General features: G+C 42.0%; 4 protein-coding genes across 6 annotated transcripts; 2 read left to right on the top strand and 2 right to left on the bottom strand.

The window, feature by feature from the left end:
- Positions 1 to 1,444: 1,444 nt before the first annotated feature.
- On the bottom strand, positions 1,445 to 4,662 carry LOC149388202 (transducin family protein / WD-40 repeat family protein). The gene is made up of 5 exons (XM_089624754.1): positions 4,470 to 4,662; positions 3,072 to 3,728; positions 2,728 to 2,829; positions 2,020 to 2,655; positions 1,445 to 1,945 (listed from the first exon to the last, which is right to left on the bottom strand). Exons 2-5 carry the CDS (start codon positions 3,717 to 3,719, stop codon positions 1,781 to 1,783), a joined length of 1,551 nt encoding a protein of 516 aa, XP_089480880.1. The 5' UTR covers positions 3,720 to 3,728; positions 4,470 to 4,662; the 3' UTR covers positions 1,445 to 1,780.
- Positions 4,663 to 6,144: 1,482 nt separating this feature from the next.
- Positions 6,145 to 11,271, top strand: ALE2 (Protein kinase superfamily protein). The gene is made up of 8 exons (XM_089622085.1): positions 6,145 to 6,633; positions 7,432 to 7,545; positions 7,638 to 7,718; positions 7,883 to 8,254; positions 8,334 to 8,594; positions 8,788 to 9,180; positions 9,463 to 9,703; positions 10,263 to 11,271. The coding sequence occupies exons 1-8, from the start codon at positions 6,567 to 6,569 to the stop codon at positions 10,957 to 10,959; spliced, it is 2,226 nt and encodes a 741-aa protein (XP_089478211.1). The 5' UTR covers positions 6,145 to 6,566; the 3' UTR covers positions 10,960 to 11,271.
- Positions 11,272 to 12,804: 1,533 nt separating this feature from the next.
- On the top strand, positions 12,805 to 16,515 carry LOC149388200 (pfkB-like carbohydrate kinase family protein). 3 transcript variants are annotated; one of them, XM_089623066.1, is made up of 13 exons: positions 12,805 to 13,025; positions 13,106 to 13,154; positions 13,280 to 13,369; positions 13,564 to 13,641; positions 13,740 to 13,814; positions 14,069 to 14,121; positions 14,225 to 14,375; positions 14,905 to 15,015; positions 15,224 to 15,350; positions 15,447 to 15,544; positions 15,871 to 16,009; positions 16,163 to 16,215; positions 16,309 to 16,515. In XM_089623066.1, exons 1-13 carry the CDS (start codon positions 12,937 to 12,939, stop codon positions 16,387 to 16,389), a joined length of 1,194 nt encoding a protein of 397 aa, XP_089479192.1. In that variant the 5' UTR covers positions 12,805 to 12,936; the 3' UTR covers positions 16,390 to 16,515. The 3 variants fall into 3 exon arrangements, 2 of the variants coding, with proteins under 2 accessions (XP_089479192.1, XP_089479193.1); XR_016300690.1 differs by lacking the exon at positions 16,309 to 16,515 and having other exon boundaries at positions 15,875 to 16,009; positions 16,163 to 16,176; XM_089623067.1 differs by lacking the exons at positions 16,163 to 16,215; positions 16,309 to 16,515 and having other exon boundaries at positions 15,447 to 15,696; positions 15,871 to 15,933.
- Positions 16,516 to 16,577: 62 nt separating this feature from the next.
- LOC149388199 (C2 calcium/lipid-binding plant phosphoribosyltransferase family protein) lies at positions 16,578 to 19,717 on the bottom strand. Its single transcript, XM_089623065.1, has one exon. The coding sequence runs from the start codon at positions 19,715 to 19,717 to the stop codon at positions 16,772 to 16,774; it is 2,946 nt and encodes a 981-aa protein (XP_089479191.1). The 3' UTR covers positions 16,578 to 16,771.
- Between the last annotated feature and the right edge of the window lie 1,663 nt (positions 19,718 to 21,380).

The raw sequence follows: 21,380 nt of genomic DNA, 5'->3' as shown, positions 1-21,380 counted from the left end.
ACGGCATAGCGAGCGGCGAATCTAGATCATAGGTAGTAAGTATACATGTATTGAATGGAGAAGGTAACCATTAAGATTTTATTTGGTTGATAAGTTTTGACAGTCTTCTGTTCTATCGAAAAATATGTCTCTTTTGAATATAAATTATGTCTACGAATATCAATATGGTTTTGGGCTCCCCCTTTAACCCGATCCCGGTGGTGCAGCTCTCCTTTTGTCGGTGAAGGAGTCGGTTTGTTGATCGGACTTTGTTGGTTTTTCAAAACTACTTCGGGCAACAAATCTCATATCTTTTTAGGCTGTGAATGTATTATTCAATTATTTTAATTTAATTATTTACCTTAATTTAATCAAGTAATTTTTGCACTAGCCAATCATCCACCTCTTTTTAAGTATCTAGTCCAAGTTTCATTTTATTAGGTAAATAACCCATGTATTTTCGTGAGTACAATTATACTCCTTGTGAAGAAGAGTTAATTGATTTACTCTTTCAGTTAATTTAATTTATTCTTATAGTTAATTTAATTTACTCCGAAGTTAATTTGATTTAATAGGTAGTTAATTTAATTTAACACTTCCAATAATTTTTATTTACTTTAAAGTTAATTTAACTTTCTATTTAATTAATTTAATTTACTGTCGGTTCGAGCATTCACTATCCTCGAGTCTAAACAGCCTCCGCGAATTTCAGATCGGAACCCCACCATATTTTTGTGAGATAAGCACCATTTCAAAATGAGTTGATTCACAAACAATCTAAAGATTTGAAGAATTAACATACCTCATTTGAAAAGATACAAACATGATTTCAATATTATCTCACTGTTTAATACACCAAATTAACTTATAAAAGAAAAAATAAAAACACGAACACTAAATTAAATTTACTCTTCAGGTAAGTTAATTAACTAAAAAACCAGAAGATAACATTAGACCTAATTTTGCAGCGGAGACGGCTTCGAGCGGAGACGAGATGCAACGAGCGACGACAACCTGCGACGAGCGATGGCGATGCGGTGGCATGAATCGACGAGATGAAATGTGGATCAGCGAGATTCTAGGGTTTGCTCGGGGTTTTCGGTCTGAGCAAATTTGAGTCTCAGTGTTTGAGCATGTGTTTTTGATATTATATATTTGAGGGTAATTTCGGAATTGTGGTGCCAAATGATATATGTTGGGCTATTTTTTTAATTAAACTAAACTCAGATTATTTCCCTAAAGAAGGTGGGTTATGAGTCCTAATTTAGTAATTTACCTTAAAAATTTATTCGAGGTTTTAGTTCTCCGATATTTTTTTTTTTGGTTATGGACTGGTTGCACCAAAAATCACAACCCTGTGGTGTTGCACCACATACTTGATCTTCTTTATCACTAGCTTTTTATTTTTGTTTCTTATATTTATCTTACTCTTAATTATATATTTACAAGGTATATTTATGAATTCTGATATATATATACTCTTTGGTGTAAAGAACGGTACAATGGGAGCAAAACTAAAAGATGGTGCAAAAAAAGTACACTATTTTGGGTACATAAATAACCCCAAAATGGCACAGAAAATGAGGCAGTTCAAAAATCCTGTAAAGAGTACGAACTCCCTCTTTATATCCATATTAGAGGTTTCAAGGATGAGCAAAAAATGGAGCGAGTGAAAAGACTAATACAGATCTAGAGCACTATAAGTTGGGGGTCACCAGGTAAAAATATACATTCAGTCTATATCTACATGAAGGGTAAAATAATTGGGTACTCTATCCATTTGACTACTCTTCTGAGATTGCTAGTTCCTCTGTCGGCCCGGGCCCCATATTCTGATGGTCTGATCATCGCTGGCTGATGCAAGCATTTGATGTCTCCTAGGATTCCAGCTCACACAGTTCACGGTCATCGAGTGCCCCGACAAAACCTCAATCGGCCTGGAATTCTTCCGGTTCCAAATGTAAACCTGCTCGTTACACGAGTTTAATAAAAAAATTTCACAAAGGTTGGGTTCACAGAGGGTGTTGGGAAGAATTTCACCTGTGCATTTTCGCTACCACTGGCGATGAATTGGCAGTCCGACCCGCCAAAGCACGAGCGTATCACGTACTTGCTCTGCTTGTGGCCCGTGAACTCCATCGGCTCCTCCGACAGCCGAGAAACTTCCCACATGTGGATCTCCTGGCTGTTGAGGTTCACGATGAAGCGCTGGCCGTCCCTCGAGAGCGAGAGGGACGCGATCGAGTGCTGCTCCGAGACGACCCGCTCGGCGTTGGTCCGCACGTTGAACATCCGGACCTCTTTCTCCGAGAACACGCAGATGAGAGTCTCTCCGTCGGGCATCACTGCGAGGTCAAGCACTTTGGGCATCCTCGAGCCTCTCCAGGACTTGATCTCGCGCCCGCCCGAGTCCCACATGCAGATTCCCTTTTCGGGGTCGGAGCTCCCACAGACGAGCCGCTCCGAGTCGGGAAACCAGGCGCACGTCCCAACCGTGAAGCTGTTGTCCCCGAAAGTGTGCTTCAGCGTGCCCGTTTCCGCGTCCCACAGTTTCAGGACTTCCATGTTTCCGCACGTGAGAAGCTTTTTGTCGTCCGGGCTCCACGCCACACAAGACACGGGTTTTTCGTGGCTACGTAATGTGAGTTTCGACGTTATCTTGTCATCTTCGTGCACCTGGTGGAAAGTATAGACTAAAAATGATGTTTCTTTTAAAACCTATGTTCGTCGAATGAATATGCAAAGTACCTCCCATATGATGGCAGTGCAGTCACTCGATGAAGAGGCTAAGTACTCTCCGCTATTAGAAAATTGGACAAACCATACTTCATTTGTGTGGTCAGTTAAAATCTGCAGAGACGAGAAGTAATTATCAAGCAGCTTATAGACCAACCGAACTTATAAAAGAAATTAAACATGTAATGCTATTGCAAAATTGTTTCTTCCTTCATTTAGTAATAACGGTTATATATTTATAATCTAAAAAGAGATCCGTGCTTTTTCTAAGCTTTTGTGAATGTCAATATAGTTTTCTAACCTAACAAAAATGGTTCAAACATAAAACAAGGGATATTATTACCAGCAAACCACACCTGAACAGTCTCTGCGGGGATTTGATCTCTACCACACGAGTGGTCCGTGTAAATCGAAACGGGATCTGGTGAATTGTGATACAAACACGAATCTACTTGAGCCAAAACAGTTGTTTCTACCAGATGTTCCAACCTTCCTTCAGGAAAAGCTAACGGCGGAGGAAGCACGCTTTTCAACTCTTTCAGCAACTTGTTCCTAAACCTGCTAACTACATTATCGACATCCTCTTCCAATTCTTTCGTCGTCGATAACATATTAAAGGCAAGGTTGTGAACTTTATCTCTTCCGACTTGCGATGAAGAAACCTGCTCCCGCAAAACAGCCAAGGCGGACGAGTAATCTCCATGACTCAGATACTCGAATATCCACTGTTTGAATACAAGAAACAAAGCTGAATCTCTTGCACTATCGTCCATCAAATCACTGAAAGCCTCAAGGGTGCAAATGCAATCATCCCATTTCCCAGAAAGCACCTGAGACTTGAGCAGTTCAAAAGTGCTGCCCGGAAAACCAGACTCTATTTCTAAACACGATGCCGAGTTCACAAAACCTAACGCTCGAAGACTTTGGATTATCACACCGACAAACTCGCCCTTGTTTATCAGATGCTTCGAACCAAGCCCTGTAACTGATTCCTCCGACGACATCGGATTTAACTGCACAAGTAGGAAAAAAATCGTTTTAAAAACTATTGATAACTTCCAGACAAGTATCTAAGTAACTACTAGCAGATGTAAATGTGAAGCATAGAAAAAGTCACCACTTGATTGTGTAGAGGTGTTCACCACTTGAGCTATTAAAAAAGTTCATCTCTTGTACTCATAAGTTCTATCATAAAAGTGTCTTTTAATGATATTTCATTTGGTCTAGACTTTCAGCTTTACCCAGAACCACAACTTGCAAAACATATTAAGCTACAAAACCCTAGACATTGCCCAACAAGATATTGTAATGTCAAAATCTTCAAATCATCAATACCCAAATGTTATGTACACACTGCCGCTGACACTTAATTTCATTGCTATCACTCTATTCCAAATATACACAATGAAGTGATGAACTCAAGCTTCACAGAGCAACTCAACTAAAAATATCGGATCGAGATTCGTAGTTCCGACACGTCCGGAAGTTGAAATATATAAGATTCGGAAATCTATGGCGGCTTGAATTTAAACCTGCTAAATATCATATTCAACGAATAAAAAAAATAGCTATAACAGTCCGAGAGCATCCAAAGACCTTGCTTCACAAACACGTCTGGATCAGAATTTCAAGGCGTGTTCGATTTACTCACTAAAGACTAACCTAAACAGAAATCAACAATGAGCTCCTAAAAAGAATCGTCCGGTTTGAATCGAGATTTGAAAAACAATACATCAAAAAGCAAGGTGTCTGACCAGAAGTGATCGGACGGCGTAGATGAAACCGGGATTCGGTCGGACGGCCGTGAAGGTCCAGGCATTTCGGAGCGAGACGCCGGAGATGAATCTGAAAGAACTCTAACGATCCTATCACAGTCCAACTATATTCGTTCGATTTTTAAGGGGTTTTTATTTTTTTTTTCCGAAAGAAGCGGAAAATTAATTTGGGTAGTGGACTACGGTAATTTGCCTTCTCGGAGACTAATTCCACACGGAGGAGAGAGGCTTACCAGGGAAATCATTTTCTATGCAATTTACCATACTACCCTCCGTTTTATTTACTTGATTTGATGACTATGCTGTGATTAAAAAATAACGAACGTATATCCCTAGATTTAGTCGAAATTTAGATTGGTATATTAAATCTATTATTTTCACTTTTTTTTTAACAGAATACTTCTTTATTTGATTTAAAAGTAATTTGGGTTACAATAAAGTTTATATTGCCGGCGAAAATCGACGGCGACGTCACTGTCAGAGCAAAAACGATCGACGAATACACATATTGAAAATCGTCATATTCGGACTTCGCTAACACACCGCGACGAAGTCTGTAATATTTTTTTTTATTTTTTTTTTATTGTTTTTCAATGTTATTTAAACAAAAAACTAAAGCATTTAAAAGAAAATATTTAATTCTTAGAAATCGGAAGTTATCGAAAGTAGATTTTCCAATAAGTTTATCGGAAATTCTGCTTTCGATAAGCTCGTTATCCGATTAAAAGCTTATCGGAAGCTTTCGGTATCACTATCGGAAGTCACACTAATGATACTATACTTCCGGTAGCTATTTTTTGCCCCGGATGACTGCTTACTCAGCGATATATATGCTTACCCAAAGATATATACATTATCCGATCCGTTTTAAAATATGGATAAAGGGCTAATAATAACGGATAAAAAATTAGGACAAATGTTGGCAACATAAGAAGGTATGACGTGGGCATGAGGTTGCAAACAACACTAACACTAATGTCGGAAAAAAGAAGAAGAGGTAAAGATAAACTGTCGTAATTATTATATTTATACAAAATTAACTATCCATTTAAATATACATTTTAAGCTAGCCGTCAGCGCGGACATGAAGTTTAAAACAAAATATTACTAATTCAAAGTTTTCAAACAGGTCAAAACTTTCTGAAAATGGTCAAAACTCTAGTCGATAAATACCTACTAATTATTTTTTTGAATAGGGGTACCGAAATAGATCGACGTGATCATTCTAAATTCCTAATACTCACCACCACCAACCGTGACTTAAAAAAGAATTATTAACTAACTTTAACGGCAAAACTACTAATAAAATCCATCAACAACACTCACAATTCTTCCAAAATTGCATAATCCTTTTCTGTTAGTGGGTCGGAATAATAATGTTAAATAAAAGCAAGTAAAAAAAAAATTGGTAGTTAGCGAGTCCGCACCAAAATTTCTCCATAATTAAGCTCAATTTGAAGTTTTGAACTTTTCCTGTTTGGCGACAGGGTCAACAGAAACGACAGGGTTTGGATTGTCGTTTCTGGTGGTGGTCCACAACAATCACACGCGAAGAGCGCGTGGATCACACACGCAAGCCATAATAATCAATTACCGGGAAGCAGTATTTGCTGGAGCTTCACACCAGCAATAAAGTCCCTCACTCCACTCTCTCTCTCTCTCTCTCTCTCTCTCTACACTTTGCTTCCCTCTTTCTCTACACTTTCTCTCTCTACTGCTTTCCTTTCTTCTCGGTTCAGCCTCCGTCTCTCTCTCCGCTAGATCCTCGCCGCATTCGATGGATCTGCGACCCGACTCACCAGCATTGTCGCCGCCGTTTTCTCTCTCCTAGGGTTTCGTCGTTTTTCCCCTTTGTTCTATGAGTCTATGGTTTGTGCTTGAGCTCGGTGTGCGCAGAGAGCCCTGCCGACACTCATGACGGAGGGAGAGCCTCTTCTCCGGCGGATTCTTCACCGGAAACCCAGCGGTATTTGGCCGGTCTCCGGTGAGGCCTTGGAACACCGGAGCTGCGAGGTCTGACCATGGTGGTTCTGTTTTTTCATGGTGTGAATTGAGTTCGGACTTCGCGAGAGAAAAATGCGGACTCTGGTTCTGCTTTCTTTTCTTCTTCCTCAGCTTCTCTTTCTGCTTCTTTCGTGCTCAGGTAGAGTTCTCTGTTTTGTTTTTGCAATTTGTTTTTTGGCTAAAGAATAAAATATTATAATCGAGTTTTTCTGCTTTAGGTCGTATTGCACGGTAGGGCTTGTCTTTTTCCTCTTAAAATTTTTGGCTTTTTTTCACATGTGGTTTGTCTGAATAAGTTGCTAGCTTGAAAGAAGCGTCATTGAGTTGATTTACTCTTTCCTTTGCTCTGAAGAGAATTGAGTTACTTCCCTTATTTTTTTTCGTCCAAGTCTTGTACGCCTAAATGCATTCGCTGCGTTTGTTTTGTGCTTAAAAGTCAAAAGTAAAGACGACTTTCAGATTGCGAACTGGATTTTTTTTTTCTGGTTAATGGTCGTTGTCTAGTTCTTTCCTTATCTTGATGCATTTTATTTTTCTTTCTAGTTTTTTCTTATGGGTTTACTGTGAGCATAGTGGTCTTGATAAGTACACTTTGACGGTTTGTTAATTAATTAAATCTTGTTCATGAAATTACTTGTAACTTGTAAGTACATAAACTTGAAGATGAAGTCTTGAAATAATAATGTAGATAAAAATTAACACAATATAGTCTTTAACAACAGGGAAATTCTTATTGCATAATGCTCCTAGTCATTCTGAACTGCCAAACCGACTATTGTCTGAGAAAAGTCTTAGTACATGATGAGAATTCTGATTTTTGTTCATGGAATAACTGTACAACTTCTTATCATCGCCCAGATTTACCAATGCTTGACTTGAAAAGCAGCTGCAATGTTTTCATCTTTACTTTTTTACATGCTTACATTGATGACTACAGCAAACTCGCTTTTGGATAGTTTTTCGTTCGGGCCATTAAAGCTCTCTAAGACAGTAGTGATTAACCCTTCTTGGGCCCCCTCTAGTGCTCCCTCACCTTCGCCAACTTACCAAGGTAGTTCTTGTATTCGAAATTTTTATTAGTCGATAGTTAATACTTAGTATTACCACTGAAAACGTGTTGATATCACCTTTAATACTATATAGGTCCTAGAAGGCGTGGTCATCATCGACATCCACATCCACATCATGGAAGGCCACATGTTGTGGCTCCAGCCCCCTCAATTGGTAATTTACGGGTTTAGCAGTTTCATTATGTATTAATTTAGGTCCATAGTAAGGGTGATTGGATAATGTACACTTGGGTGAATATTATACATTATGGAGTTAGTTTTTTTTTCTCCAATCTTGTGGGCTCTCTCTGATTACCTCTATGATTGTGCGTTTATCAGCTGATTGTGACCAAATTTGCATGGAACCGCTTACCTCCACTCCCTTTGGGTCGCCTTGTGGCTGTGTGTTTCCAATGAAAGTCCGACTTCTGCTTGATGTCGCACCTTTTTCTGTATTTCCGGTGATGAATGAGCTAGAAATTGAGATCGCTGCAGGGACATACTTGGAGCAAAGCCAGGTGAAAATAATGGGTGCTAGTGCAGATATTCAAAACCAAGGAAGAACTATAGTTGACATTAACTTGGTTCCTCTGGGCGAGAAATTTGATAATACCACAGCCATGCTAACCTATCAGCGATTTCGGCACAAAAAAGTTCCTTTGAACGCGACTATTTTTGGTAGTTACGAGGTCCTAATCATTAACTATCCAGGTAAACTATATCAGTCGGTTAACTTGATTACTGATCATATCATTCTCGGATTGTTGAGAGATAAACACTATATTTCCAGGGCTTCCTTCCTCACCCCCATATGGAGGACTCGATGGCAATGGCCCAACTCCAAGCGCTGGAAATCTCCCTATTACAGCAAATTTTGGGAACAAGAACCAGAAGCTGAGTGTTAGAACCATTGCCATTATTGCTCTGTCTGCCTTTGTACTTTTACTAGTCCTGCTCGGAGCAGTAACTCTTTTTATTAAATGGCGGAAAGTCGGAAAGCCTGCAAGTGCTGTTGGTCCTGCATGTGCTTCATCTATACAAAAGAGATCAGGCAAGTCCGACTCAATAATTATATGTATATCTAGAAATTTGTCTCGTCCGTTGGCCAAATATATGACTAAACTCAACTCAACTCATAGCTGTATCCATTTTAATAACTACAAGGGAATATAGTTTGTGCTATCCTAATTCGTAGTAATATTAAAAAAAAAAAAAAAAAAAAAAAAAAAAAAAAAACGCTGCAGGTATAGGGTCAATCTTATCAAGCAGCATTGCAAGCTCTACTTCGGTCTCCATATTTTCGACCATGGCTCCGAGTATCCTATCTGTGAGAACATTCTCGCTTTCCGAGATCGAGAAAGCAACCGATAAATTCAGCCCGAAACAAATTGTGGGAGAAGGTGGATTCGGACGTGTTTACAGTGGGCTCATGGAGGACGGAACTGAGGTCGCTGTCAAGTTGCTGACGAGGGATCATCATCAAAACGGAGACCGCGAGTTTATTGCGGAAGTTGAGATGCTGAGCCGGTTACACCATCGCAACCTCGTTAAACTTATCGGTATATGCATCGAGGGACGAAAACGCTGCTTGATCTACGAGCTCGTACACAACGGAAGTGTCGAGTCCCACTTGCATGGTATGCTGACAATATTTATAAGCTGGGATTTTTTCCTTTTCATTTTACATGGAACCAGGAATGGATCCACATTGCTCAAGTGGGTCAAAATAAAAGTGCAATTTGTTATTTAATGCTTAATTGCAATGTATAGCAATTTTTTCCCAAATTTATCTAAACTCTACTTTAAATTTAAAGTAGGCGAGACCTCCTAAATTTAAACATGATTAGACTTATTTTAAGCATGATTTGACGAGGCCTTCATTTGAATGATTTGTTTGTTAAAATTAATTTCATCCGTAGGTGTCGACAAGGAAAAGGGAACTCTTGATTGGGACGCGCGGATGAAGATTGCTCTCGGAGCAGCAAGAGGACTAGCCTATCTCCACGAAGACTCGAACCCTCGCGTCATTCACCGTGATTTCAAAGCTAGTAACGTCTTATTGGAAGAGGATTTCACCCCCAAGGTTTCGGATTTCGGGTTGGCGAGGGAAGCGACTGAAGGAAGCCATCATATTTCCACACGCGTCATGGGAACTTTTGGGTAACAAATTTAGCATTTTATCACATTCTCTAATCACAACGAAAATTTGAATTCTCCGTAAGGCCTTGTTTGACATGTCTGGTTGTTTGGTAGAGAGGTAGGTGAAGAATGATGGAAAGAATCCACAGGCCCACCAATTTTATTTCTTCCAATTCGGGAGGGAAAGGAAAAGAAAGAAAAAGTTTTAATTTTTTTTTTTTTACAAATCTATCATCTTAACAATCCATCCATATATCATTCCCTCCCCTTCTACTAAACACAAGTAAACTACTACTTTATCCTTTCTTTTCCTTTCCATTATTTTCCTCATTAAAATAATCCATCCATCCTCTTTTCTATCATTCCTACCAAACAAAAGAATAAAAGAAAACGCCAGCCTTTTTTGTCTTCATATTTCGTACTTTTAAAACATTTTTTTATTTATTTAACTAGTCTAGTTGCTATGCAAAAAGCTTAAGAGACAAGTGTATATAGATTAGAGAGCAAGAATACGACACGAGGTGTTAATTCAAACTCGCCTACGAGCTCATCGTTATTCACAATCCAAATAAATTTGCAGGTACGTCGCGCCAGAATACGCAATGACAGGTCACCTTCTAGTGAAGAGCGACGTTTACAGCTACGGGGTCGTGCTTCTTGAGCTCCTCTCGGGGCGAAAGCCCGTCGACATGTCCCAACCTCAGGGACAGGAGAATCTCGTGACGTGGGCCCGGCCCTTGCTGACCGAGCGCGACAGCCTGGAGCTTCTCGTGGACCCCGCCCTGGCCCGGACGGACGACGTGGCGAAGGTGGCCGCGATCGCGGCCATGTGCGTCCACCCCGAGGTGACCCACAGGCCGTTCATGGGCGAGGTAGTCCAGGCCCTGAAGCTCATCTACAACGACTCCGACGAGACCGGCGGAGACTGTTGCAGCCAGAGAGAGGAGTCTCTGTCGTCCTCGGTCCCGGACTCCGATTTCAGGGGAGACCCGTCGGAATCGGGGTGGTGGAACGCCCCGCGAATGACTCACGGTCAAGCCTCGTCGTTCATCACTATGGACTACAGCTCGGGGCAGCTCGAGGCCCACGAGAGGGGGTTCTCGGCCTCGAGCCTCATCGGGGACGAGACGTCGCTGCCGATCAGGCACGGAAACAGGTCGGGCCCGCTCAGGACCGTCCGGAGCAAGCCCGCCTTTTATAGACTAACAGGAAGTAGGAGCGAGCACGGGGGTCTCCTTCCCAAGCGCTCTTCGAGAAACGACGGGTTTTGGGTATGAGACTTTTTTGTTTTTTTGTTTTGGAAAATGTATAGTTGGTGACGGAGAGACTCTTCTCCCTTGTGGCTCTTCTTAGTTATAATTTTATTATTAGGCCTTTGGGGTGGTGGTGTTCTAGTTTTCTTTTTTTTAGGAGTTTGAAAAGAAAATGTGAGTGAGGTAAGGTAAGAAAGAGAACCTTGGCTTCTAATTTTGGAATTCATGATTCATTAATTACCAACCATACCAGTTGGAGATGTAAGTGAAATACTACTTTGTTCTGTAAATCTGTATTATTGTGTTTCGTTTTAATGCTAACGTTTATGTTCTCTAGCCGACGAGCCTTTAGGTTTTGTTAAGAATCACTGTGTTAGATGCTACTCTATTTAAATTTTAACATATAGTTGTGGCCTTATTTCGTTGGAAAAAAAAAAATAAAAAAAAAAAAAATTGGAGGGACTTATTTTGTAAACGTTGTATCTGATTGGGAAACCAGTTGTGATTTGTGAATGGTGTGAACCTTGAGTAAATGTTATGAATTATGATGTTTGATATCTAAGTGGTAGTTAACACGTCTCTGTCTTGATTTTCTTTCAAATCAGGTCGCTGTCTTTTTTCCATCCACGTAGAGCATTCTAACCTAGGTACTTATATTTTAATATAAAACTTTTTGTTGTATCAAACAATATTTTATCTCAAACTCATACATTTGCTTCAATGATAACACCAAAATTCTATATTTAATATAATTTTTACACTAGTGGCAGCTAGCTTGGTCTGACGGTAATTCCACACACACCTCGACGAATGGGTCATGAGTTCAAACCCCCATGGGATGCAGAAATGCATGTCTCCTAGGATTTATTCTAATAAGTATGTAATCTTGACCAATAGTGTCACCTACTATGTAATCTTGGCCGATAGTGCCACCTATTATGTAATCTTGGCCGATAGTGCCACCTGCGCTTTGCACTGCTAATATATCATGTAATCCTTGGCTGATAGTGCCCCTACTAAAAATATATATATATATATATATATAATTTTTACATTAAATATAAAAGTGTTACAGCAAATTTAGGCATAATTATTTTGACAAGTTGAATGTCTACGTCTCGAGCGTTATATGGCTAAGTGTGCACTTCTCACAAATCTCTATAGATAAATTATTAATATAATATAGTAAATCATTGATGTACATACTTTTACATATAACAATTCAAGGATTAAAATTTCGGTGACCGAGATGATCCAAAAAAAAAAAAAAATTAAAATTACGATGACCGATGAAATTGCAACGAAAATATTTTGAAAACTCGAAGAAAAAATATTCCATAAAAATTGTGGTGATCAATAGAAATCACGATGAAGACGAAAATTGTAGTAGCCGATAAAAATTGTAAGAAAAAATAATGTTAATTTTTTTTTTTATATGTTTCAAAATGTAGATTTTATAAAATAAAGTTTGGGAACATTGTGTTGAATTTTTTTTTTTTCTTTTTGTGGAACGACAATGTGCATTATGTTTGTTATAATGTAAAGTTGTTATTGTATTTTATCCTTTTAGATCTAAATTTCAGTTTTGGAATAATACCGTTCATTCTTATTTTATACAAATATCTATTGAATAATTATTTTCTATACAAATCACAATACCCAAACTTATATATTGTCATAATTTTCTATAAAAAAAAAATAAAAAAAAGTACTGAATCATAAATCACTTTCATCCTATCCGGAAATGGTATAAACTTATTCCGGATATGAACACAAATCTCTCTCTTCCCAAACACCCCCTTTAATCTCAAAAGCACCAAGACCAGCCATAGCCAAGCTCCAACAAACAGTCACCAAAAGCGTGTTTATCTTAGGCTCTTTGCCGCCTAAAAAAAAAAAACAATCACATCCTAATCCAAATTATCTGCTGTCCAAGTAAACCCAAAATCAACCTTAATTAAATCAATTAATTAATCAAATAGTTAATACCAGTCAATCAAAATGTTCTCACTGTCCACATTTTCAAGCACAACTATTTTGCGTTCCTATTCCGTTTCTTGTTTCCCACACTGTCGATTGAGCTCAGGAAGGTCTCTCGCTCATCTCTCTTTCGTCAAGCAGTCAGTGTGTTTACTTGTGCGGACAATCTCAAGCGTTTTGTTGCTTTCAGGACAAGAATGTCGTCGAATGCGCTTCCGATCCCCGAAAATGGCGTCGTCGTGAGTTTTTTTTTCTCTCTCTCTCTGATGCTGTACTGTAATTTTTTTTTTTCGTTCCCATAGTTCAATTTGCGTTGCGTTTGATGCGAGTAAGGCATTGATTTCGGTCGGAATGTGAGTGACAGGTCAGCGTCGGCGCGGCGGCGGTGGACATTCTTGCGGCGGTGGCGTCCTTTCCGAAGCCGGACGACAAGATCCGAAGCACCAGCTTGAAGGTTAATCAATCAATTGATTGATTGATTTATTGGTTATTCGTGATAATAGTGATTTCTATGACTAACTCAGTGGGACTGTGGGAACTTGTTTTACGTTTTTTTTTGCTAGGATTAGCAAGTAATTTTGAGTTTGGAAGTTCATTACCTAAACTGAATTGTTTATTGATTAATTTATTGAATAACTTTATTTGAAGGTTCAAGGAGGTGGAAATGCAGGGAATGCTTTAACTTGTGCTTCTAGATTGGGCTTAACGCCCAGGATAATTTCTAAGGTCTTCAATTTTTTTTCTTTGTTTTTGTAACTTCATTTGCGTTTCCTTTTTTTAGGGGTTCAATGATTGGAATATAAAAGGTTTTGAGTCCCTTCTAGGTTGCAGATGATTCACAAGGAAAGAGCGTACTCGAGGAACTAGAATCCGATGGTGTAGATACAACGTTTTTTGTGGTATCTTTTTCTCTGTTCCGCTTGAGATTTCTAATATATTGCTACGATATCGAACAAGTGATTTCATGATTGATATCGTAGTTGGAGTGTAATAATATATTTTCATGAAGCTGGATAACTCACCCTCCGTGTGATTAATAAAATATTGCAAATTAGACTTTGTTCTTAACAATAAAAATGAGGGAAAATGACAACTTGTGAGAAGTTTTTATTTATTTATACATTATTATTTAGTTGTCGATTTGATTTTCCAGGTTGCCAAGGGAGGTAATTCGCCATTTACCTATATCATTGTCGATGATCAGACGTGAGGACCCTAATCACGTTATTTTTTCTACCTGGTGTAAAAAAAATTATGACATGTTGTCTTTCAACTTTGTTGCTATTTATCCCACAAATTGTGACTACAGGAAAACTCGGACGTGTATTCACACCCCAGGATATCCTCCCATGCGGCCAGATGAGCTTCCCCAATCGAGCATAATATCTATATTGAGTGGTGCAAGAATTGTGTACTTTGACGGACGGTTACATGAAACTGCTTTATTAGTTGCTCAGGAGGTAATATTATCATCATCTAGTTAGTTGCAAGTCTAATTCATATTTCTTTTGGATTATGGATTCTTTTTGTCTATCTGATTTCAACTGAAGATTTTAACATTATCTGTATGGATTAGCTTTTAGTAATCTATAGTAATGCACCCTCTTTGACATATAGTAATGTTCATCTCTTACAAAACGAAAATAATTTATGGATATTATCTGGAGGCTCATTCGGATCTCATGAATGTGTATTTTCTTTATTATGATAAGGAAAATCCATTTCTAGCTTTTCAGTAAGTAGTGATCAAAGTAAAAAAGACAAATTCAATAACTGGAAAATATACTCGCTACAGAGAGTGAGTTAAACTTCAAAATTTGAGTAAATTTCTATAGCTACTAGCCTCTAAGATGATCTATCTGCATTCTCAACCCCAATGCTTTCCTATAACTTTGATATGACCTGTCTCATTTTTTATATCCTTATTAAAATGTATTTGGGATGGGTTTATTGTACTTCGATCGCCGATGGACTTCTCTTATGATGCAGGCAGTTCGCAAGGACATCCCAATTTTAATTGATGCAGAACGAGTTAGAGAAGGAACGGATGAACTCCTGGAACTGTCAGATTATGTTGTATGCTCAGTTAACTTTCCACAGGCAAGTTGATTATTCCCTCTTAAATTAGAAGGAACTTGAGATGTTAATTTTCAGGCCAATTTTTTGGTTCAACAATTTTACTTAAATATAAAAAGGCATGTTTTTCATTCACTGGCCCTCTAGTTGTATCGCTGTATGTAGGACATTTGCTGCATGTACTTTCACACTTGTAATTTAGATGCACAGTGATAAATTTCTCTGGTTTCAGGCATGGACAGGTGCTTCATCTTTATCAAGATCTCTGGTTTCCATGCTTTTACGATTGCCGAAATTGAAATTTGTGATTGTGACTTTGGGCGAAGAGGGTTGCATAATGCTTGAGAGAAGTGAAATCGGTGAGTTTGCTATGGAACCTTGGAAGCTTTGGGCTCAGATCATGTAAGTTCAGCAAATGATTACTAGTTTTGACCAAAAAAAAAAAAATTTTGTAGCGAATTCCGTGACAACAGAAGTTGATGCTGAAACGCTGCTAAACAATCTTAAACAGCAGAAGGATAATAGCATAACTTTCCCAACATGCTACCAATCGGTAATTTTAATTTTCAACCCTCGCACGAGAGCTTTATTTTTTTTATCAACCTTTTTCAAGGAATTATCACCGGAGTATGCTTCTATTACTCAACAATCAAACATCTACGATTGGTCATACGATCGGCAATATTTAATGTTGTGAACTGCAAGGTGATAATTTTGTTTTTATTTTCACATGTTTGATCAACAGGCTCTCTAGGGTTTTCATTTTTTTTTAACGTGCCCCGGCTGCTATATATAGTTATTCATTAGAACTGAAATTAATATACTACTATTCATAATTTAGCCTTTTGTTTGTTCTTTTCTTGGTCTCTCTAAACTCAGGCAGTGTCAAAAATAAAAGCTGATGGTGTGGGAACGGTCACTGGTAGAATGATTGTGGGAACAGCAGAGAAGATTCCGCCATCGGAACTCGAAGACTCAACCGGTGCCGGTGACTCATTTATCGGAGCAGTTCTTTATGGTATACCAAGATTTCAAAGTTCCTATATTCTTTTCTTCCTTCCAAAATACCTGCATGCAAAGAGCAGAAAATCCAAACTTCCAAAGCTCAACTGTTATCGTTTTTCGAGTACATTTTGCTTGAGTTAGTTTGCTATCTGTTTTTCTTTTTAAGCAATCTGTGCCGGGATGCCAGTGGAGTCGATGTTGCCATTCGCTGCACAAGTCGTAAGTCGGAAATATTTTACCTTTCACTTTATATTAAGAACCAATTTGAAAAATCAAACCCGACAAAGTTGACATTAATTATGCTGATCTCAGGCCGCTGCGTGCTGTAGAGCCTTGGGAGCTCGGACCGGGCTTCCTCATCGGACCGACCCACGCCTCGCTCCATTTTTTTAATTGAAATTGATAATCGGTCCGTGTATATATATTTTAATGTGCTCGGTAACATTCACGATGTAAACATTCATAATGTAAGATGTAATCAAACATTTTTGCAGTGAATAAATGTAAAATCATTTCCAACCACAGAAACAACAAATCCATCCCAAAAGAGTTAGGCCATTAGATACACAAAAGTACTTCCTAGTTCCTACATCATCACAATCCCATTCCCTCTTCTAGTTCTAAACATAAACACACACAACTAATAAACAAGGGAAGAATATATATCACAAAACAAAAGCTCTTCCCACACTCTACTACTAATATAGAATCCATTTCTTTTCCCCCCCAAAATAAAAAAAATAAAAAAAAAAAAACCCCCCCGAAAAAGCTAGTCCTAGAGCATGCTATCAGCCAGGGTTGGAAGTCTCCGGAAGAAGCTCACGGCGCGGGACGGTAACTTGCTCCTGAACCTGGGAGGCCTGAGCACGTAGACCCCCGAGAGAGCCACCACGGCTCGGAGAGGCACGGCGTAGAACCCGACCACCGCGACCAAGCAGAAGATCACGAACAAGAAGCTCGCCCTCGGGTCCCTCCAGCTGATCAGCGCCTGAAACCGCTCCCCCTGAGACGCCATGTCACCCACCACCGTCTGAATCCTCCCCGCCACGCTCCTCAGCCGATCGTACCTCATCCTCACGATATCCGCTCCGCGGCTCGTCGGGAACGAATCAAACTCCTCGTCGAGCTCGTCCGGGTACACGCGGTCCGCGTTCGAGAGCCCCGTGTCCATGTAACCCGGGTGGCGCGGCCGCGACCGGTACCTCCAAATCCCGAGGCACGCCGTGTAGAGAAGCCCCGACGGCAAAACGAGCTCCGGCGCCGCGACGAGGACGAGGAACGCCGAGACCGCGAGCGCCGATCGGACGGGCTTTTCCCAGGCCCGCACGGCCTCGACCCACCGCGCCAGAGCCACCAATCCCGAGAGCACGCCGACGAGGCGGAAGAAATTCGCCTTGCTCTTCCTCATGCTCCACAGGCTCGAGTCGTGGTCGAGCATGTACTCGACGACCTCGCGTCCCAACGGAGGCTCGGCTCGGGACAGCCTCGCCGCGACCACGCTCGTGGCCTGGTGCCTCAGCCCCGCGAGCCGCGCCACGCTCAGCGGGCTCGAGTAGTGCATCTTCGGCAGCAGCGGGGCCGAGTACATGCCGAGCAGGTTCGCCATGCTGGCGCACGAGAACCGCACCGCCAAGTGGAGCTCGCCCGTCTTCTTGACACCTGTCGGGTGGAGCACCAGGAGCGGGTACGAGTGGGTGTAGACCCGCCCCGTCTCCAGCGTCGAGAGCCTTATCCGAACCTTCCCGATCCTCGAGTCCCGACCCGCGTTGCCGTCCGCGACCCGCGAGTTGTCGAAGACCCCGACGGTGACGACCGTGCACGGGTCGAAAACCTCCCACGTGTACTGCTCGTTCCACTCGGGCGACAGGCTGTCGACGGCGGTCCGAGTCCGGACCCACTTGGGCCCGTACTTGGCCACGCAGTACGCGTCCGTGGACCCGCCTCTCCCTTCCTTGACCTTGACCGGGACCAACCCGGTGGCCCCGAGGATCCCCATCTCCAACACCCCGACCCTCGGCTTCCATAGATTCTTCTCGGTGGGTCTCGCGTCGCTCCTGAGGCTCGTGGCCTCGTCGAGGACGTGGTAGCCTCCGTCCAGGGACGCCCTCAGGTGGAGGCGGGACCCGAATTTCCCGTCCCCGGGGCGGTCGAGGTTGAACCACCTCGACGGGACGGGCTTCTCGCTGTTCCTCCTCTCGACGGCCGCGAGGGGGATCGCGACCCGCCCGACGAGCTCGGCCCCGGCCCGATCCTCGACCGAGACGCAGAGGTAGTCCTCGAAGGGCTCGGCGACCACGAACATCATCTCGTCGTTCCAGCACGGGCTCGACGGGCTCCGGGTCGGGGACGGGCCCGCGGTCCTCGTCCTCAGCACCTGGTTCCCGACTTGGACCTTGGCCGAGAGCTCCGGGAACCTCATCGGGTTCGTCCCAGCCGCCGCGGCGTCCTGGGCCTCGATCACGGTGACTCTGAGGTACCATAGCTTGGGGGACAAGTAAACCTTGGAGCGGATCGACGAGAGGCCGTCGAGGTTGACGCTCGCGGCCTTGGAGTGCCACGCCTCCGAGAACGCCTCGTCCGCCTGAGTCCCCAACCATATCGCCACCATCACCTCCGCTCCTCCGCCGCCGGAGAAGCCCTTCCGGTGATCCTGCTCCAGCCGGTACCACTGCGGCGCCAGCTGGCTGTCCGGCGGGACCCGCCGCGGGACCTCGGAGAGGTCGAACCAGACCCGCCCGAGGGATTCGCTGCCCTTCACCACCCCGACCTCGGCGGCCGAGGACTGGACGCAGTCCTTGGAGAAGGCGAACACCTGGTCCCACTCCGCCGCGGCGGGCCTCCTCGCCGTGACTCCTCGGTAGTTCCCGAGCTTCACCTCCGCCGCCACGTCAGCGGCTCCAGAGGCCGCCACGCCTCTGGCCTTGACCACCCTCACGTACAGGTACTGAACCTGCTCCACCAGATCGTAGGTCGAGCTCGTCTTGTCCTTCCTCGCCGACTCGCCTCCCAGCTGAGGCCTCGTCTCCTTCAGCGAGAACTCCGGCGCCGCCGTGGACATCATCGTCATCATCACCGGCGGCGGAATCATCACCTCGTCGGCCGAGGGCTTCGAGAAGAAACCTCCTTTGTTGTTGTTGTTGTTGCCGTTGTCGCCGATGACGTTGTTCTCCTGCAAAACCCTAACGTGTTGTTGTTGTTGTTGTTGTTGCTCTTGCTGGTTGTTTTTCTTGGACTTCTTGGAGGAAGCGATGGCTGTGGCCAGAACCCCCAAGCCTACTCCGCCATTGTTGTGGTCGGAGGAAGGAGGTTCGAAGTAGAGGCGGAGGGTGATTTCGCCGCGGACGTGGGAGAAGAGCGAGCGCTTCTCGAGGGAGTGGAGCTGAGGGGCGGCGAGGGAGGAGTCGGCGGCGGCGGAGGAGCCGGAGAGGCGGACGCGGCCGAGGAAGTTGCGGGTGGAGGCGGAGCGGCGGTGGTTGAAGACGGAGAGGTCGAGGGTGCTGTACGGCACGTGAGAGGGGTCGGACACGTGGAAGACGAGCCTCTCGTTCCAGACGGGGTTGAGGTCTTTGTGCTTGACCTGAGTCCTCAGTCTCTGGTTCTCCATCTCCACCTCCACGAACGCCGACGACGAACCCTCGCCGTCTTTCGGCATCAGGTTGTGCGCCGCCACGATCTCCACCACCAGATTACTGTTCTGCCCCTTGCTCTTCCCCTTCGTCATCGTCATCGCACAACACTGCAACGCTGGTGCGTCTGTGTTCCACCAGAGAGATATAAGAGAGAGAGAGAGAGAGAGAGAGAATGAAATGGTGTGTGTATTACTATTACAGAGACAGAGAGAGGAGTGTTTTTGAAGTGTTTGTGACAGTGGATTTGCAGAGGGAAGAGAGAAAAAGAGAGAGAGAAGACGAATTTATATAATAGTTCGGAACATAAAAATAGCCTTTCGCTTCTCTTCTCTCTCTCTCATAGTCTCATAGGCTCACGTAGGTTTCGAGGCACGCTGAAGTACAGAAAAACGATTATGTGGCGCGTGAAGTGAACGCGTGCTCGTGGATGGAAGTGGATAAAGTGGGGTACGAGTTTCGTGTGTTTTCTTAAGAGAAAATTATTTTCACAGCATATCAGCGCAGGGAAAATATTGTAGTGGGACCCACACAGTTCACTTTCTTTAAATCCCTTTGTTTGAGTTATTGACCAATGAATGATGGAAAATGTCAACGGTCTGATAATAAGTTGGGTTTGGGTGAATTTAAAAAACTTAAGGAAGTACTAATTACTTTTTGGGTACAAGAACTGTATACGTCTACTTTTTAATTACATCGTTTTTTTCATCTATAAATAAAAATTAATAATGAAATATCTTTTAGTTACATGCAAAATGAATGGACAAACAAAGCACCCGCAATACCCAAAAAAAGAGCAAATAGTTGCCTTGTGATCAATTTTCGTGCCTTCATTGGCCATCCATCTCTACCAAAGCACCGACCGTAATTTCAACATTTAAGAGAAAATTAAATGCACATAAATGTTTACATTTTGTTTGGAATGAAACTTAAAACCAAGTTGCATTTTACAAATTGCTCCCGTTCTATTTATTTTAAAAATAATAATGGAAATTATGTACATATAAATCGAATAAATACTTTAGTAAAACCTCAACGATTGAATACCATTATATTTTATTTTAAACGTGTGCATTATTCATTATGTATAAAACCGTGGTATAGTAAAATAAAAAGATGGTTGAATCCTCCAAACAATTAGCCCTCCGTTATAAAGTTAAAGTAAAGAGATTACTTTAGTAATATAGCTTTGAGCTCTTTAGCTTTTGTTTCTTTGAAATTTCTTGGAAAGAAAAAAATAACTTATTTTGCTTCTTCAGAAAATTATGCTTCCAGTGCCATTTTTTCGTAACTTCAAGAATGTCTTTGATCAGTATCGATAATACAAAATTACAAATCATCAAATATCATTTGACAATCATTTTCTTTTTTTTTTAAATGAAAACTTGTATCATTTGCGTTACATACGTTTTATTGGAGCGGGCAAGTATGCTTTGTATATTAACGAAATTCATCGGAGCGTGGAAAACACGCATTCTAGTCAGCGATAATAGTTGGTGTGTGTGACAAGCTTAACCACAGTGGAGAGAGAAAGATGGAGAGCGTGCTAATAAGTGAATATACTGAGAGAATCAGATTTATTGGAGAGAGATTGGACCATAATCTCGAAGTCCGAGGTTTTGGAAGTGAAAATCTTGTCCTTTCGTTTCGTTTCTTTTCGAATTCCTTTAAGCAATGCAACAGTGTAAGACACATTATACATATTGATTTTATTTTAATATATAAAGAAAAGAAAAGAACATATGGGATAGTTAACAT

The sequence above is a fragment of the Urtica dioica genome, chromosome 8 (assembly GCF_054948205.1).
Source record: "Urtica dioica subsp. dioica isolate 48M chromosome 8, U.dioica_male_clone48M_v1_H2, whole genome shotgun sequence".
NCBI classification, from domain to species: Eukaryota; Viridiplantae; Streptophyta; class Magnoliopsida; order Rosales; family Urticaceae; genus Urtica; species Urtica dioica.
Note: the sequence above shows the minus strand (reverse complement) of the source record. Positions and strands in the feature narration are given on the sequence as shown.

Excerpts from the sequence above, each read along its gene's own strand:
- LOC149388200 (XM_089623066.1), top strand. The coding sequence starts at position 12,937 with ATGTTCTCACTGTCCACATTTTCAAGCACAACTATTTTGCGTTCCTAT. Across the intron at positions 13,642-13,739 it reads CGCCCAGGATAATTTCTAAG|GTTGCAGATGATTCACAAGG; the intron begins GTCTTCAATTTT and ends AGTCCCTTCTAG. Across the intron at positions 15,545-15,870 it reads TCCCAACATGCTACCAATCG|GCAGTGTCAAAAATAAAAGC; the intron begins GTAATTTTAATT and ends CTCTAAACTCAG.
- ALE2 (XM_089622085.1), top strand. The coding sequence starts at position 6,567 with ATGCGGACTCTGGTTCTGCTTTCTTTTCTTCTTCCTCAGCTTCTCTTT. Across the intron at positions 6,634-7,431 it reads TCTGCTTCTTTCGTGCTCAG|CAAACTCGCTTTTGGATAGT; the intron begins GTAGAGTTCTCT and ends TGATGACTACAG. Across the intron at positions 7,719-7,882 it reads GGCTCCAGCCCCCTCAATTG|CTGATTGTGACCAAATTTGC; the intron begins GTAATTTACGGG and ends TGCGTTTATCAG.
- LOC149388199 (XM_089623065.1), bottom strand. The coding sequence starts at position 19,717 with ATGACGAAGGGGAAGAGCAAGGGGCAGAACAGTAATCTGGTGGTGGAG.
- LOC149388202 (XM_089624754.1), bottom strand. The coding sequence starts at position 3,719 with ATGTCGTCGGAGGAATCAGTTACAGGGCTTGGTTCGAAGCATCTGATA. Across the intron at positions 2,830-3,071 it reads TCCCCGCAGAGACTGTTCAG|ATTTTAACTGACCACACAAA; the intron begins GTGTGGTTTGCT and ends TCGTCTCTGCAG. Across the intron at positions 2,656-2,727 it reads GCACTGCCATCATATGGGAG|GTGCACGAAGATGACAAGAT; the intron begins GTACTTTGCATA and ends ACTTTCCACCAG.